Source organism: Mauremys mutica, chromosome 14 (assembly GCF_020497125.1).
Source record: "Mauremys mutica isolate MM-2020 ecotype Southern chromosome 14, ASM2049712v1, whole genome shotgun sequence".
In the NCBI taxonomy this organism is placed as follows: Eukaryota; Metazoa; Chordata; order Testudines; family Geoemydidae; genus Mauremys; species Mauremys mutica.
In genome coordinates this window covers 3,104,730-3,121,780 of record NC_059085.1, presented here as the reverse complement: position 1 = coordinate 3,121,780, position 17,051 = coordinate 3,104,730, and the positions used below count along the sequence as shown (strand labels likewise).

General features: G+C 46.8%; 1 protein-coding gene across 6 annotated transcripts in view; it reads right to left on the bottom strand.

Moving 5' to 3' along the window:
* Positions 1–17,051, bottom strand: part of WDR59 (WD repeat domain 59) — a 117,468-nt gene that overhangs the window by 83,577 nt on the left and 16,840 nt on the right. For 4 of the 6 annotated variants that reach the window (XM_044986898.1, XM_044986899.1, XM_044986897.1 and 1 more), the window contains exons 3-5: positions 14,607–14,742; positions 2,031–2,116; positions 1,046–1,126 (exon numbers count right to left, since the gene is read on the bottom strand). In XM_044986898.1, coding sequence (XP_044842833.1) covers positions 1,046–1,126; positions 2,031–2,116; positions 14,607–14,742 — 303 coding nt within the window. Of the gene's footprint in view, positions 1–1,045; positions 1,127–2,030; positions 2,117–14,606; positions 14,743–16,887; positions 17,022–17,051 lie in introns of those variants that run through there. The other 2 variants (XM_044986896.1, XM_044986895.1) reach the window with 2 other exon arrangements.

The window sequence follows — 17,051 nt, the reverse complement described above, 5'->3', positions numbered from 1 at the left end:
CAAATCACAGCCCCAGAGTAAAGACAACTTATCAGTCTCCAGGCTATAATAATAAAATCAGGAGGAATTAATAAAGCTGGGCAGTCCCGAGGGGCCAGCTATTGAGCTGGTGTAAGTCAGTGCAACACTGTGACAACTCACAGCAGCGGACACTCCCACCTTAGGACTTTAACTCACTCTTAGATGGAACTGGTCAAGAAATGCTCCGATCTAATGAAATACTGTAAATAAAAATAAATTAATTTTATTTTTTAAGTTTTCTTTGCAATTTTTCAGGCTGTTGAAAAACTGAAGGTTTTTGACAAAAATAGAGTTTTTTCTTTCCCCAGAAGGGGAAAAAAAGGCAGTTTTCTATTAAATAAGTGCTGATGGAAAGGTTTTTTGGGGAAAAAAAATCAGTGCCTCTTCCTGTTCAGTATGAGACCATGACATAACTTTATAGAACAGCACAACTGTGCAGATTCTGAATCTGCCAGGGCCACCCCGGGGGAGGGGGGGGGGAAGTAGGGCAATTTGCCCCCGGACCCTACGAGCCACTCCGGGTTTTCGGTGGCACTTCAGCAGCGGGCCCTTCACTCGCTCCGGGTCTTCGGCGCCAGGTCCTTCAGTGCAGCCAAAGACTGGGAGCGAGTGAAGGACCCGCCGCTGAAGTGCTGCCGAAGTCTCAGAGCGCCGCCCAGTGACTATAAGTGCCGCAAGTGCGGGGGAGGGGGGGGGAAAGCTGCGATCGGTGGCGCTTGGGCTGCTCTACCACCGCCGCTTCACTCAGCAGCAGCAATTCAGCAGCAGGTCCTTCCCTCCGAGAGGGACCCGCCGCTGAATTGCCGCCGAAGACCCAGCCCTGCCCCAGGCTCCCTGAATCCTCTGGGCGGCCCTGGAATCTGCTTGAAGGACTGGGAGCCGTTGAGATTAAGGGAATTGGTTCTGGCTTCTGCAAGCACAGCTGAAAGAGTACGAGAGCACTTTTCCCTCCATGCTGCCAGCCACCGAAAAGAGAAGCCCTGTAATCTTCCCACATCGTAAAAGTGGAGGCTCTTGTTCTTACTTGATATCCCAAACGTAGATGTACGTGTCAACAGAACTGGTGACCAGCAGATCTGGCTCAAACACCGCCCAGTCTAAATCACTGCAAATCCAAAACCAAAGGAGAATACAATTGTCAGTTACGCATATATCACACTGTTGGCATTTCTCTTCTCGGCAATTCATAAAGCAACCCTCCACACCTTTCCGTAACAAACCCACGACATTTGCATTAAGATTTCCTAAAGACTTCATGAATAAAAGCAGGACCTACCTTATTCCTTTAAGTAAACAATCCTCACCACACTCTGCCTTATAGCTACTACTTCTGCCCACAGTCCCACAAAGAGAGGGGATATTTTAGCAGCAAACCCCAGATTGCCAGGCATTTCTTAGCCCCAGCCCTCCATTTTGCCATGCAGAGAGGGCTGGCAATTTTCTGAAGGGCTGCAATTAATCTTCACAATCCACATGCAAAAGAGAAATGCTTTCTTCACCCTGTCCCCAACACAGCATGAAAGCATTAGTCCTGTGACAATCCCAGGCCCACCCGCTGGCATGCATCAGACTCCAGAGCTTCCCCATGTACTAGTGCAATGTGCAACCAACTTAGCCCTTAAGGACAGCCTGTGCCCTATATCTGGCGTCAGTCCAAGTTGCAGGTGGGATTGAGTTTAATAGCCCCACTGCTGTCTGTTTCCCTGATGGTGGCTGCTGTTCTTTAGGAGAACGGCCATGGGAAAATGTAATGACACCGAAGCCACCAGAGGCTAATTTGAACCAGATGTGCATGCTGCAGCCATGGAAGGGTGGTCTGTCTTTAAATCAGACGTCTTCTCCCAGTGGGGTGGTGGCAGCACGGGCTAAGGAAGTGGGTAAAAATAATCTGAATTTCTCCAAGTAAAGGGGCTGTGATAACTATACTTCAATGTACACCAGCTCTGAAGCCAGCCCTGTGATTTTCCTTACAGTACCTCAGAGCGATGCTGGGTTCCTCATTCTCATACCTGATCACACGCGTGTGCCCTTGCAGTGACGTGCCAACTTCCCCATTACCATCTTTCCATTTATACAGGTCAACTCGCTGGTTGCTCTGAAATTAAATGGATGAAATGAGGTGGTGGAAGGCCCATGGAGCAGTACAGGGCTCCGGATCTGTCAGGTTCGGGGTCCCTGCGATTGGAACGGTATGTTACTGGTGACTTTCCAACGAGGGGCTGCTAACAGGGAGTTTCGCAAGGGAGTTCTCCAGGTGAAGGAGGAGCAAATACAGCATCTGTGGGGTAAGTGACTGTCTGTAATGTGTGTTTGTTTGTGTTTGGGGGGTTATTTGCTGTGTGCTGAGCTTGTGTTTGTCAGTCTGTTTGTTTGTTTAAAGGTCCCTGTGCTGTGGCTGGCAGTTGGAGGCTGTGAGCTTCAAAGGGAGGTCTGAAAGCTAGAAGCCTCTGGTAACTGGCTGAGCCTTAATCAGTGGGTGGGGCATTCACACAGGCCAGGGCTTTATAAAGCAGCACACAAGCGACTAGGGAGCTTTGTGACCAGGGGCTGCTAACAGGGAGTTTCGCAAGGGAGTTGGGAGTGGGAAGGGAGCAGGGTCCCATACTGGTCCTATAGGGATAGCTCAGTGGTTTGAGCTGTGGCCTGCTAAACCCAGGGTTGTGAGTTCAATCCTGGAGGGGGCCACTTAGGGATCTGGGGCAAAAATTGGTCCTGCTAGTGAAGGCAGGGGGCTGGACTCAATGACTTTTCAAGAGCCCTTCCAGTTCTAGGAGATTGGTTTATCTCCTATTATATTATATTTCCCTTTAGTCCCCTTAAAACCTACAAACCAAACTACATTCAAAACTTCTTGCTTTAAATAACCCTTCCATTAACTAGGAGACAATGCAGGCAGAAGCCCAGCTGCAGAGTGGGGGCTATGCAGTTTATTGCACTGAGTGTAGCATGTATGATTACCTGCCCTGTGGGCGGGTGGCGTGTGTGTGCAATCGGTGCAAGGAGCTCCTGGCCCTCAGAGACCATGTACGGACTTTGGAGGCCAGGGTGGCAGAACTGGAGGAGCTAAGGGAGGCAGAGAGGTATGTTGATGAGGCTTTCCGGGACACTGTAGAATTGTCCCACCTCCGGTCAGACAGCCCCTGCGCTGTTGAGGAGGATGAAAGGCCCAGGGAAGCAGAGCAGTGAATGGGAGCAGAGGGAAACCTTCCCATACTTGGGACCCTCCTTCCAGATGGTGCTGGGGTTGCCTCTCACACTGAGGTTACCTCTCCGGGGGAGGGAACTCCAGTTGCTAGAACATAAGACTGGCCATACCGGGTCAGACCAAAGGTCCATCTAGCCCAGTATCTGTCTACCAACAGTGGCCAATGCCAGGTGCCCCAGAGGGAGTGAACCTAACAGGCAATGATCAAGTGATCTCTCTTCTGCCATCCATCTCCATCCTCTGACAAACAGAGGCTAGGGACACCATTCCTTACCCAGCCTGGCTAATAGCCATTTATGGACTTAACCACCATGAATTTATCCAGTTCTCTTTTAAACACTGTTATAGTCCTAGCCTTCACAACCTCCTCAAGCAAGGAGTTCCACACGTTGACTGTGTGCTGCGTGAAGAACTTCCTTTTATTTGTTTTAAACCTGTTGCCTATTAATTTCATTTGGTGACCCACTAGTTCTTGTATTATGGGAATAAGTAAATAACTTTTCCTTATCAACTTTCTCAACATCACTCATGATTTTATATACCTCTATCATATCCCCCCTTAGTCTCCTCTTTTCCAAGCTGAAGAGTCCTAGCCTCTTTAATCTTTCCTCATATGGGATCCTCTTCAAACTCCTAATCATTTTAGTTGCCCTTTTCTGATCCTTTTCTAGTGCCAGTATATCTTTTTTGAGGTGAGGAGACCACATCTGTACACAGTATTTGAGTTGTGGGCATACCATGGATTTATATAAGGGCAATAATATATTCTCAGTCTTATTCTCTATCGCCTTTTTAATGACTCCTAACATCCTGTTTGCTTTTTTGACCGCCTCTGGAAAAGAGAGGAGACTGGATCATTAGAAACGTAGATAGCTAGGTTTGTGATGACCGGGAGAACCATATGGTGACTTGCCTGCCTGGTGCGAAGGTTGCAGATCTCTTGAGGCATCTAGACAGACTTATGTGTAGTGCTGGCGAGGAGCCGGTGGTTGTGGTACATGTAGGTACCAATGACATAGGGAAGGGTAGGAAAGATGTCCTGGAGGCCAAATTTAGGCTGCTAGGGAAGAGGCTGAAATCCAGGACCTCTATGGTGGCATTCTCAGAAATGCTCCCAGTTCCACGCGCAGGGCCAGGTAGGCAGGCAGAGCTTCAGAGTCTCAATGGGTGGATGAGATGATGGTGTAGAGAGGAGGGGTTTACATTCATTAGGAACTGGGGAAACGTTTGGCATGGGGGGAGCCTATACAGGAGAGATGGGCTCCACCTAAATCAAAGTGGAACCAGACTGCTGGCACTAAACATTAAAAAGGTTGTAGAGCAGTTTTTAAACTAGGAGATGGGGGAAAGCCGACTGCTGCAGAGGAGCATGTGGATCGGACACAGACTTCTCTTAGGGGAGAGTCTGATGATAGAGAATATCCAAGTTATAGTCAGAAGCAGAGGATAATGTAAGGGCCGGATCAGATGATAAACAGTCACATAAAAAAAGAATCTGACACATCAGAAAAGGGCAGACAAATAAACAGGGACAAGTTTTTAAAGTGCTTGTACACAAATGCTAGAAGTCTAAATAATAAGCTGGGTGAACTAGAGTGCCTTGTGATAAAGGAGGATATTGATATAATAGGCATCACAGAAACCTGGTGGACTGAGAGCAATCAATGGGACACAATCATTCCAGGGTACAAAATATATCAGAAGGACAGAACAGGTCATGCAGGAGGGGGAGTGGCACTATATGTGAAAGAAAATGTAGAATCAAATGAAGTAAAAATCTTAAGCGAATCCACATGTTCCATGGAATCTCTATGGATAGAAATTTCATGCTCTAATAAGAATATAACATTAGGGATCTATTATCGACCACCTGACCAAGATAGTAATAGTGATGATAAAATGCTAAGGGAAATTAGAGAGGCTATCAAAATTAAGAACCCAATAATAGTGGGGGATTTCAATTATCCCCATATTGATTGGGAACATTTCACTTCAGGACGAAATGTAGAGATAAAATTTCTCGATACTTTAAATGACTGCTTCATGGAGCAGCTGGTATGGGAACCCACAAAGGGAGAGTCAACTCTCGATTTAGTCCTGAGTGGAGCGCAGGAGCTGGTCGAAGAGGTAACTATAGCAGGACCGCCTGGAAATAGTGACCATAATACAATAGCATTCAACATCCCTGTGGTGGGACGAACATCTCAACAGCCCAACACTGTGGCATTTAATTTCAAAAGGGGGAACTATGCACAAATGAGGGGGTTAGTTAAAACAGAAGTTAAAAGGTACAGTGACTAAAGTGAAATCCCTGCAAGCTGCATGGGCGTTCTTTTAAAGACACCATAATAGAGGCCCAAATTCAATGTATACCCCCAATTAAGAAACACAGTAAAAGAACTAAAAAGGAGCCACCGTGGCTTAATAAGCATGTAAAAGAAGCAGTGAGAGATAAAAAGACTTCCTTTAAAAAGAGGAAGTCAAATCCTAGAGAGGCAAATAGAAAGGAGCATAAACACTGCCAAATTAAGTGCAAGAATGTAATGCCAAAGAGGAGTTTGAAGAACGGCTAGCCAAAAACTCCAAAGGTAATAACAAAATGTTTTTTAAGTACATCAGAAGCAGGAAGCCTGCTAAACAACCAGTGGGACCCCTTGATGATTGAGATGCAAAAGGAGCGCTTAAAGACGATAAAGTCATTGCGGAGAAACTAAATGGATTCTTTGCTTCAGTCTTCACGGCTGAGGATGTTACGCAGATTCCCAAACCTGAGCCGGCTTTTGTAGGTGACAAATCTGAGGAACTGTCACAGATTGAAGTGTCACTAGAGGAGGTTTTGGAATTAATTGATAAACTCAACATTAACAAGTCACCGGGACCAGATGGCATTCACCCAAGAGTTCTGAAAGAACTCAAATGTGAAGTTGCGGAACTATTAACTAAGGTTTGTAACCTGTCCTTTAAATCAGCTTCTGTAGCCAATGACTGGAAGTTAGCTAATGTAACGCCAATATTTAAAAAGGGCTCTAGAGGTGATCCCAGCAATTACAGACCGATAAGTCTAACGTTGGTACCGGGCAAATCAGTTGAAACAATAGTTAAGAATAAAATTGTCAGACACATAGAAAAACGAACTGTTGAGCAATAGTCAACATGGTTTCTGTAAAGGGAAATCGTGTCTTACCAATCTATTAGAGTTCTTTGAAGGGGTCAACAAACAAAGGGGATCAGTGGACATAGTGTACTTAGATTTCCAGAAAGCCTTTGACAAGGTCCCTCACCAAAGGCTCTTAAGTAAATTAAGCTGTCATGGGATAAAAGGGAAGGTCCTTTCATGGATTGAGAACTGGTTAAAAGACAGGGAACAAAGGGTAAGAATGAATGGTAAATTCTCAGAATGGAGAGGGGTAACTAGTGGTGTTCCCCAAGGGTCAGTCCTCGGACCAATCCTATTCAACTTATTCATAAATGATCTGGAGAAAGGGGTAAACAGTGAGGTGGCAAAGTTTGCAGATGATACTAAACTGCTCAAGATAGTTAAGACCAAAGTAGACTGTGAAGAACTTCAAAAAGATCTCACAAAACTAAGCGATTGGGCAACAAAATGGCAAATGAAATTTAATGTGGATAAATGTAAAGTAATGCACATTGGAAAAAATAACCCCAACTATACATACAATATGATGGGGGCTAATTTAGCTACAACGAGTCAAGAATAAGATCTTGGAGTCATCATGCATAGTTCTCTGAAGATGTCCATGCAGTGTGCAGAGGTGGTCAAAAAAGCAAATTGGCCACTGTCGATAGACAGGATACTGGGCTGGATGGACCTTTAGTCTGACCCGGTACAGCCATGTTATGTTCTTATGAGTCAAACCCTTCATGGCAGATGCTTCGCTCAGACTGGGAGGGGAATGAAGATTAACCCATTCCTGATTGGCAGATAAAGCTTTTGAAACTCTCTTCAAGGCCTAAATCTTACTTCAATTCACTCAAAATTAGAGGTGAATAAGAATGGAGACAAAATCCCAAGGTCAAATGTTTTCCTAAGTGTCCTTCTCTGGGCTCTGTACCCAGAGTGTGACGTTCAAACTACCAGCAGCCACGAGTCAGCCTGCAGGAATTCCTTTGCATTTTTTCAGATTTACCCTGGAGTTTTAAATGACAGGTGGATGACAGGTCCCCCAACACCAATTAATGCCACTGCCAAACAGGAAGGAGTGACTGCTAGAGTGGGAGCATTTCAGGGAGGTCCCTACTCCTTCTGGCTTGGGAGTGAAGGCCCTAGCTCACATGTGGGTCTCCAAACAGCAAAGGACGACCCAGGTGTATCTATGGTAAGTATCTCCCTGGAACTGTTACTTAGATTGGAAGCTCTTTGGGGAAGGGAGTGTCTTTTTGTTTTGTGTTTGTAGAGTGCCTAGCACAATGGGGTCTTGGTCCATGACTAGGGCTCCGAGGCACTACCGTAATACACCTAATAAATAATAGTGCGGTTCCAAGACTCATTCCTGTTACAGCAGAGTGGCCGCTCTGCTAGAGTTAAGACCAGTTTTCTGTTTAAAGCTTGACTCTAAGTACTCTAAAATCTGAACAGTGAATCGGATTGCCTTGAAATTCAGTGTGCCTCAGGGGCTGTGGGATTTTGTTAGCGATCCAAATTTGGCCCCATTTGGCCAAGGGGTTCCGAAGATAAAGCTCCTGGAAAAAACAGCTTTTCTTAAAGCTGACAGATTCTGGCAACCTTCCTTTTACTCACAGACAGAGATAAAACCAGGGTCTCCACAGCAACCCCAGCTCTTTGAGGGAAATCAAATTAAACGCTATTTCAAAAAGGGCTCATTGCAAGCCTCCTGTGCTTGTTCTTGCGTCTACCCGATTACATGGAGCATGCATGGACAAAGGAGTTAACAGAATTGTTAGCTTCAACGTTTCCCAGCAGCTGGATAGTGCAAGTGGATAAGCAGCAGTCCATTAAACATGACCCAAGCTCAACTCTATGCTGCCCGGTTTTCAGAAGTTTGAGCTTCGCTGAACCTGACATTCTGGAGAACATTAATTGCATTAACAAAGTTTTTGCCATTTAATTATCTTCATTATCCACTTGTTTTAACAGTACATACACCTGATGGAAATAATAATAGTGCAGAGTACAGGCAGCTTACATTTATGCAGCACTATTCATTCCAAAGCTCTGTATTTACAGATGGATAACACTTCCCCATCACTGAAACGCAACCCTCCAGCTCTGTGATGGAATGTGGCAGCTGTTTAACAGCGACAGCAATGCTATACGTGGGCTTAGAACAGGGAGACTCCCACAGCCAGTTGAAAGCGTCAGGGGATTTGGGGGAGGTGGAGTACCAGTACCCCAGTGGAATTTGGTCAGGGCACCACGGTTACCACCTCATCTCTTTGTAGGATGTGTCAGGAGGTGTCTCAGGACCTCAGTGGCACATGTGAGCCGGGAGGTGGCATCTCCGGCAGTACAGCCCCTGGTTCCAGAGAGCGACAGCTGCACACTCCATGAGTGCTTCCCAACAACCACTCCTCAGGGCAAGTATGAGCAATGGCTTCAGAGGGGTCTGTTCACCCACCCTTGGAGGAATGTTTGACTATCCTGAAGGCAGGGGAATAACAGGGTCCCAAGAACAGAAGGGCATGAACTTTCCCAGGCCAGACTCTAGTCAGAGCCAGGCGCAGGGAGAGAACGTGTGTATGGATTCCTAGGGGAAGAAGCCAAAAAATAAGAACTCCTCCTCCAGCAACCCTGGGATGGATTTCCTCTCTGCCTGCACTATCTGCAGTCAGTTACAGCACACAAATGAAATGTGAATCACTACCAAGTCAGTGGTGGTGTTTCACACCCCCTGCGCACAGCCATAAAGGGCCACCGAAGGTGCAGTTCACTAGAGAGGGCTGACCCACTGTCTCCAAAGAGTCTTGAAAACCACTGAAGACTTCAAAGTGTCTTGAGAACACTGCACAGACTTCAAGGCAAAGGACTCTAGCATTCCTGCCTCCAAATTAGATAGAGTAAGTTTTAGCCTGTGGAGAACCTTCTTCCACACTGCCACTGGAACATCAGCCAACAACAACAAGGGAAAAAGAGGACGGTCCTCTGGCCCGGAGATGAGCATGCCGCCACATGAGCCCTAATGCAAACTTCTTCCCTGACCTGCTTTAGCAATGAGGATACCTATAAACCTATTACGAAGACACTGAAACACAATAGAATTTGTTTGTAGGCAGGCTTGGTGCAAACTGCAGCTTATTACAGGGGAACAAAAGGATTCTCTTTGATTCTCGAGGATGCTGGGTTAGAACTTTAGCACTGCTCTTCTGAAGACAAGGCTACCTGGAGGGACCCCCTGGTTCACTGAGAGTTAGCAAAGTTCACGCTGCTTAGCTACAGCATTCCCAGGAAGTTGTCTTGCTGCTGGAACCAGCATCGCGAGGACACTGAATTCCTTTTTCAGCCTGCATTTGAAGAGAAGCCTCCTCCTTGGCTTGCAACTAACATTGCTTTTGGGCTGCCAGGTATTATTGCCTGTGATCACCAAAGGCTGTCAGTATCAAAAGCAGTAGTGAAGGGCACCTTTTTGTAAGCCATTTAGGAAGAACCAGCTGCCTGAAGGAACTGATAAGACACCTGTCATTTGTCTCATGGGTCACAGCAACAAACGCAGAAGGATTCCTCCGTGTCTCCATTTTTTATTTTAAAACCACTTTTAGTTTCAATGTGAAAGTCACCGCACGACAAAACATGGAAAAACCTTCCAACTAAGAGTTTGTTCAGAGAAATAAATAAATAACCCCTGGGCTCTCCAAGGTGGATCAGTTAGACTATGCCAGGAGATGGATGAGGCCAACACAGCCACCATCTTGAGAGCTGAATGGAAAAACGTCTGTTCAGAGCCTGTGACCAATCAACCGGTGTGTCTCGGCAAAGGGGCAGGAGACAGGCTTAGCAGGGGCTCAGCACACTGCCTCTATCACTGCAGGACCTGGTTCATGCAGACAGTAAGGATCAGGGCTGGAAATCGAAGCTAGGGTGCATGTGGATCTCCATGTCAGCCCTCTTTAGATACAGTTTTACATTATTGCTTTTTAGTCCATGTGCCACCTTATTAACTTCTTTATACCAAAACCATTCATTCCTTACTAACTAGGTCCTTTGCCCATTTGCAAACCCTAACTCTTTTTTCACCCTCCTGTGTTTGTTATGGAGGTGAGCCAATATTGATCGACTTTATTTACAGGCTTGGTCAAGAACCACATCCCATCAGCAATGCCAAGAACAAAATAGAATCATAGAATCTCAGGGTTGGAAGGGACATCAGGAGGTCATCTAGTCCAACCCCCTGCTCAAAGCAGGACCAATTCCCAACTAAATCATCCCAGCCAGGGCTTTGTCAAGCCAGACCTTAAAAACCTCTAAGGAAGGAGATTCCACCACCTCCCTAGGTAACCCATTCCAGTGCTTCACCACCCTCCTAGTGAAATAGTGTTTCCTAATGTCCAACCTAAACCTCCCCCTCTGCAACTTGAGACCATTACTCCTTGTTCTGTCATCTGCCACCACTGAGAACAGTCTAGATCCCTCCTCTTTGGAACCCCCTTTCAGGTAGTTGAAAGCAGCTATCAAATCCCCCCTCATTCTTCTCTTCTGCAGACTAAACAATCCCAGTTCCCTCAGCCTGTAAGTCATGTGCTCCAGCCCCCTAATCATTTTTGTTGCCCTCCGCTGGACTCTTTCCAATTTTTCCGCATCCTTCCTGTAGTGTCGGGCCCAAAACTGGACACAGTACTCCAGATGAGGCCTCACCAATGTCGAATAGAGGGGAATTATTACGTCCCTCAATCTGCTGGCAGTGCCCCTACTTATACAACCCAAAATGCCGTTAGCCTTCTTGGCAACAAGGGCACACTGTCGACTTATATCCAGCTTCTCGTCCACTGTAACCCCTAGGTCCTTTTCTGCAGAACTACTGCCTAGCCATTCAGTGCTTAGTCTGTAGCAGTGCATGGGATTCTTCCGTCCTCAGTGCAGGACTCTGCACTTGTCCTTGTTGAACCTCATCAGATTTCTTTTGACCCAATCCTCTAATTTGTCTAGGTCCCTCTGTATCCTATCCCTAACCTCCAGCATATCTACCATTGTCACGGAGTGTGGGGAAGACAAGGCCCTGCACCCCTGGTTTCCTGCAATTCACCATGACTCTCAGCCACGCAGTAAAACAGAAGGTTTATTTAGACGACAGGAACACAATCCAAAACAGGTCTTGCAGATACAGACAACAGGACCCCCTTTAGTTAGGCCCATCTGGGGGCCCCAGGGAGTCCACAGCCCTGTTGGTCAGGGCGTCCCTCTTTATTTCCCAGCCAGCTCCAAACAAGGGCACACTGCTGACTCATATCCAGCTTCTCGTCCACTGTAACCACTAGGTCCTTTTCTGCAGAACTGCTTCCTAGCAATTCGGTCCCTAGTCTGTAGCAGTGCATGGGATTCTTCCGTCCTCAGTGCAGGACTCTGCACTTGTCCTTGTTGAACCTCATCAGGTTTCTTTTGGCCCAATCCTCTAATTTGTCTAGGTCCCTCTGTATCCTATCCCTACCCTCCAGCGTATCTACCACTCCTCCCAGTTTAGTGTCATCTGCAAACTTTTTGAGGGTGCAGTCCACACCATCCTCCAGATCATTAATGAAGATATTGAACAAAACAAGCCCCAGAATCGATGCTTGGGGCACTACGCTTGAAACTAGCTGCCAACTAGACATGGAGCAGGGCCGGCTCCAGGCACCAGCCCAGCAAGCAGTTGCTTGGGGTGGCCAACAGTGAGGGGTGGCATGTCCGGGTCTTCGGCAGCAATTCGGCAGCGGGTCCCTCGGTCCCTCTCGGAGCGAAGCACCACCTGCCGAATTGCTGCCGAAGACTGAAGCGGCAGCAGTAGAGCTGCAGATTGCAACTTTTTTTTTTTTTTTTTTGCTGCTTGGGGTGGTAAAAACCCTGGAGCCGGCCCTCCATGAAGCCATTGATCACTACCCATTGAGCCCGACGATCTATCCAGCTTTCTATCCACCTTATAGTCCATTCATCCAGTCCAGAATTGATTCCTTGAGGACCTGCTCCATGATTTTTCCAGGGACTGAGGTGAGGCTGACTGGCCTGTAGTTCCCCGGATCCTCCTCCTTCCCTTTTTTAAAGATGGGCACTACAGTAGCCTTTTTCCAGTTATCCGGGACCTCCCCCGATCACCATGAGTTTTCAAAGATGGCTCTGCAATCACATCCACCAACTCCTTTAGCACCCTCCTTAAAGGTTTTTAAGGTCAGGCTTGACAAAGCCCTGGCTGGGATGATTTAGTTGGGAATTGGTCCTGCTTTGAGCAGGGGGTTGGACTAGATGACCTCCTGAGGTTCCTTCCAACCCTGATATTCTATGATTCTAAGACTTGTGCTCGTCCAGTTTTTCTAAATAGTCCTGAACCACTTCTTTCTCCACAGAGGGCTGGTCACCTTCTCCTCATACTATGCTGCCCGGTGCAGCAGTCTAGGAGCTGATCTTGTTTGTGAAGACAGAGGCAAAAAAAATCATTGAGTACATTAGCTTTTTCCACATCCTCTGTCACTAGGTTGCCTCTCTCATTCAGTAAGGGGCCCACACTTTCCTTGACTTTCTTCTTGTTGCTAACATACCTGAAGAAACCCTTCTTGTTACTCTTAACATCTCTTGCTAGCTGCAACTCCAAGTGTGATTTGGCCTTCCTGGTTTCACTCCTGCATGCCTGAGCAATATTTTTATACTCCTCCCTGGTCATTTGTCCAATCTTCCACTTCTTGTAAGCTTCTTTTTTGCGTTTAAGATCAGCAAGGATTTCACTGTTAAGCCAAGCTGGTCTCCTGCCGTATTTACTATTCTTGCTACACATCAGGATGTTTTTTCCTGCAACCTCAATAAGGATTCTTTAAAATGCAGCCAGCTCTCCTGGACTCCTTTCCCTCTCATGTTATTTTCCCTGGGGATCCAGCCCATCAGTTCCCTGCGGGAGTCAAAGTCTGCTTTTCTGAAGTCCAGGCTCCGTATTCTGCTGCTCTCCTTTCTTCCTTGTGTCAGGATCCTGAACTCGACCATCTCATGGTCACTGCCTCCCAGGTTCCCATCCATTTTTGCTTCCCCTAGTAATTCTTCCCGGTTTGTGAGCAGCAGATCTAGAAGAGCTCTGCCCCTAGCTGGTTCCTCCAGCACTTGCACTAGGAAATTGTTCCTTACACTTTCTAAAAACTTCCTGGATTGTCTGTGCACCGCTGTATTGCTCGCCCAGCAGATATCAAGGTGATTTAAGTCTCCCATGAGAACCATGGCCTGTGATCTAGTAACTTCTGCTAGTTGCCCGAAGAAAGCCTCATCCACCTCATCCCGCTGGTCCGGTGGTCTGTAGCAGACTCTCACCACAACATCACCGTTGTTGCTCACGCTTCTAAACTTAATCCAGAGACTCTCAGATTTTTCTGCAGTTTCATACTGGAGCTCTGAGCACTCATACTGCTCTCTTACATACAATGCAACTCCCCCACCTCTTCTGCCCTGCCTGTCCTTCCTGAACAGTTTATATCCATCCATGACAGTACTCCAGTCATGTGAGCTATCCCACCATGTCTCTGTTATTCCAATCACATCATAGTTCCTTGACTGTGCCAGGACTTCCAGTTCTCCCTGCTTGTTTCCCAGGCTTCTTGCATTTGTGTATAGGCACTTAAGATAACTCGCTGATTGTCCTGCTTTCTCAGTCTGAGACAGGAGTCCTCCCCTCTTGCACTCTAGTACAGAGCAAGAAATTTAACACACTTGTAAGTCATGTAACAAAATGGAGGGGTTAAAAAATGCAGAGCCCATCATTCCCTATTGGATAATGATAATTTGTGGGCCTGATTTATTTGAGAAGGTTCTTTAGAAAGACAAGTAAGAGACATCTAGAATCACCATCCACTGACCAGTAACTAAGAACTACCACCTTGCCAGCAATAAACCAAATATAAGCCCTGATCTTACAATATGATTTGCACAGCTAGGCATATAGACCTTACTCTTGTGCCTGCACAGAGCCCTGCCAGGGGTGCTGGAACAGAGTGGGTCAGGAGGAATGGCCCCCTCACTTTTAACTTTTTACTGGCATAAAGGTGAGTGATGGAGGTGGGGCCTCAGGGGAAGGGACATCAGGGGGCTGGGCCACCGTTCAGGAGCCAGTGTTCCCCCACCCCACACTTCTGCCGCTCCTGAGCCCCACTAGCCTTGTAGAGGCAAAGGTTCCACTTGTGTGGATCCAACTGCAGAACTAGGGCATTCATGGAGATGTAAGTGTTTAAAGAGTGAGCTCACCGAAGCTGCAAAGTAGTGTGCATAGCTGTCATGTGGATTCCACTGCACAGCCCCAATGTCCCATTTGCTCTGACGGGAGATCTTGCGGTGACCTTCGGTCGGCACGTCCAGGTTAACTATGTAGAGGAAACGACGGCTACAAGGCACATACACACAAAGAGCCTGCATTATCACGACTGGCCTGAAACCAAACTGAGCTAACAATCTGTCTACGATGCAAAAAAAAAAAAAAGAGAGAAGCATTTGATAAAGCAGAAATAAAAGTTACTCCTGCAAATGCTGAATTCCCTCAATCCCCTTTTGTGAAGTGTGTAAAGTCAAAAGTATAGAAAGGATCAGATAGGGGACAGTGATAAGTTAGAGAGGACCCAAGGAGAGAGAGAAAATATAAGAGGATAACAGGACTGTTAAAGTTACTTCTACAAAAGGCTGGCGCTGGAATGTCCAGAATTACTTATTACTGACCACACAAGGGTCAGATGTATAGTAAGCAGGCAGCTGTTCTGGGTGCTCTGACAGCACTGCCAAGAGGAGGAACAGAAAGACAGCTGGGTTTCCTTTGCAAACCAAGCCTTTTAAAATCATCTCAGGCTACATTCTCAGAAGTGTAAGGTTGCTGAGCCTCTCTTATGTGTGGGAGACAGACGTGCAGGATTTTCAAAGGGTGCTGAGCATGTTGGCAGACAGAGGCTTGGGAATGGGCTCAACTGTGTGCGTGGCACACACAGCAGATTTTCAAAATTGCAGGGCTGCCCCCTAAGCCATTATAAACCCAGGCAAGCTAGCTGTGTTACTGACATGTGCAAATCAAAACGTGCGAGTGAGAATGGTATCCAGTTAGACCTACACGGACTGCCCGGCCTGCTGTTCCTGTTCAAATCAGACACTGCTGTGGACAAAGCGGCACTGAGGGATGTGACTGCAAGGAGGAGACAGGCAGGCTGGGGGATGGGAGATGGGTATCTAAAGACTTTGCCCTTTTGCTCTAAAGAGGGAGAGACAGGAGCAGTAGAGGGAGGAACGACCATTGAGCACAACCATGGAGTCAGCCAGACAGCTGCAGCCACATCTTTCATTTTGAAAAGAACATGCTAATGGCTAGTAATGTTCCATTAGCATATGACAATTAGTTATTAGCTCACAGTAATGTGACAGGTGGGAGCAAAGCACATGCATCCCGAGTGGTTTAAACACCAGCCACTCAGGAGGCTTCAGAGTCACGGTGCTAAAGGGAGCAGGTGCCTTGAAAGTCTAGTATCTATGGCACCTGCTAACATGCCATGCCAATCTAGAGGGTTTCAACAACCGGAACTGCAGGACCATGCATGGATTCTGCAGGGTTATGCCCTCACACATCACTAGAGGACCATGATGGTAGCTGCTCCCCATCCTTGTCCTGACCTCCTCTGGGCCTGGTATAACCTGACTAGTCCCTCCATATCTTGGTGACGGTGCTCCAGTGCGTAAGCACAGTGGTTTGCACTTTTCAAATACATAATTCATTTGTTGGAGGCCTGACCCTGTGGTGTACACTCAGGGGAATGTCAGAGCCCAAGGGTTGCTCAGACTAGGTTCTAATTTATAAGAGAGAAACTTCTCCTTTTCTCTCACGTTTCCCTTCAGGATACAGAGACAGAGAAGGCAAGGGCCAATGTACATAGGGGTCAGGTGCTCTCAGACCACTCCCTCCAGTTCCTCACACACACTTTGCCACACAAGGAAGTGATACACCAGGGTCCTATACAAAAGGAAATGGGGGGTAGGGAGTGGGGTCAGGGAGATGGGCTTTGAAAAGCTTTGGTAGGATAAACTGGGGCATTAATTTAGTAGCTGACCATACTGCATGGATTTACCTGGCAGGGGAATCGACAGCAAAATCCAGGATCTCCCACCCACATGCATAATTTAAGAGCCTATGAATCAATTGGGGGGAGGGACAGCTCAGTGGTTTGAGCATTGGCGTGCTAAACCCAGGGTTGTGAGTTCAATCCTTGAGGGGGCCATTTAGAGAACTGGGGTAAAAATCTGTCTGGGGATTGGACCTGCTTTGAGCAGGGGGTTGGACTAGATGACCTCCTGAGGTCCCTTCCAACCTTGATATTCTATGATTCTATGAATTTATGATTCTAAAGAAAACCCATCAGTGATCTGTACTTCAAATAGAATTCCAGATGGCCATACTAGTTAAGTGACACTCCAAAGACTCCACTGGTGTCATCAGGAAAGCATCCACCACTGCAGAAACAGCAGCAATGTTTGAGTTAATGTTTCTGTCTCTTACCTCTCCATCACGTTGGAAACGTGACCCAGAAAGCTCTGAATAGAATTCAGTTTCACCCTCCTCCAACATTACATCAGCTTTTCAATCAAGATCACCCTGAAGGCCACTGATTTGACTTCTGAAAGAGATTTCCACAAATTTCTATTGGAGAGTGTCACACTCAC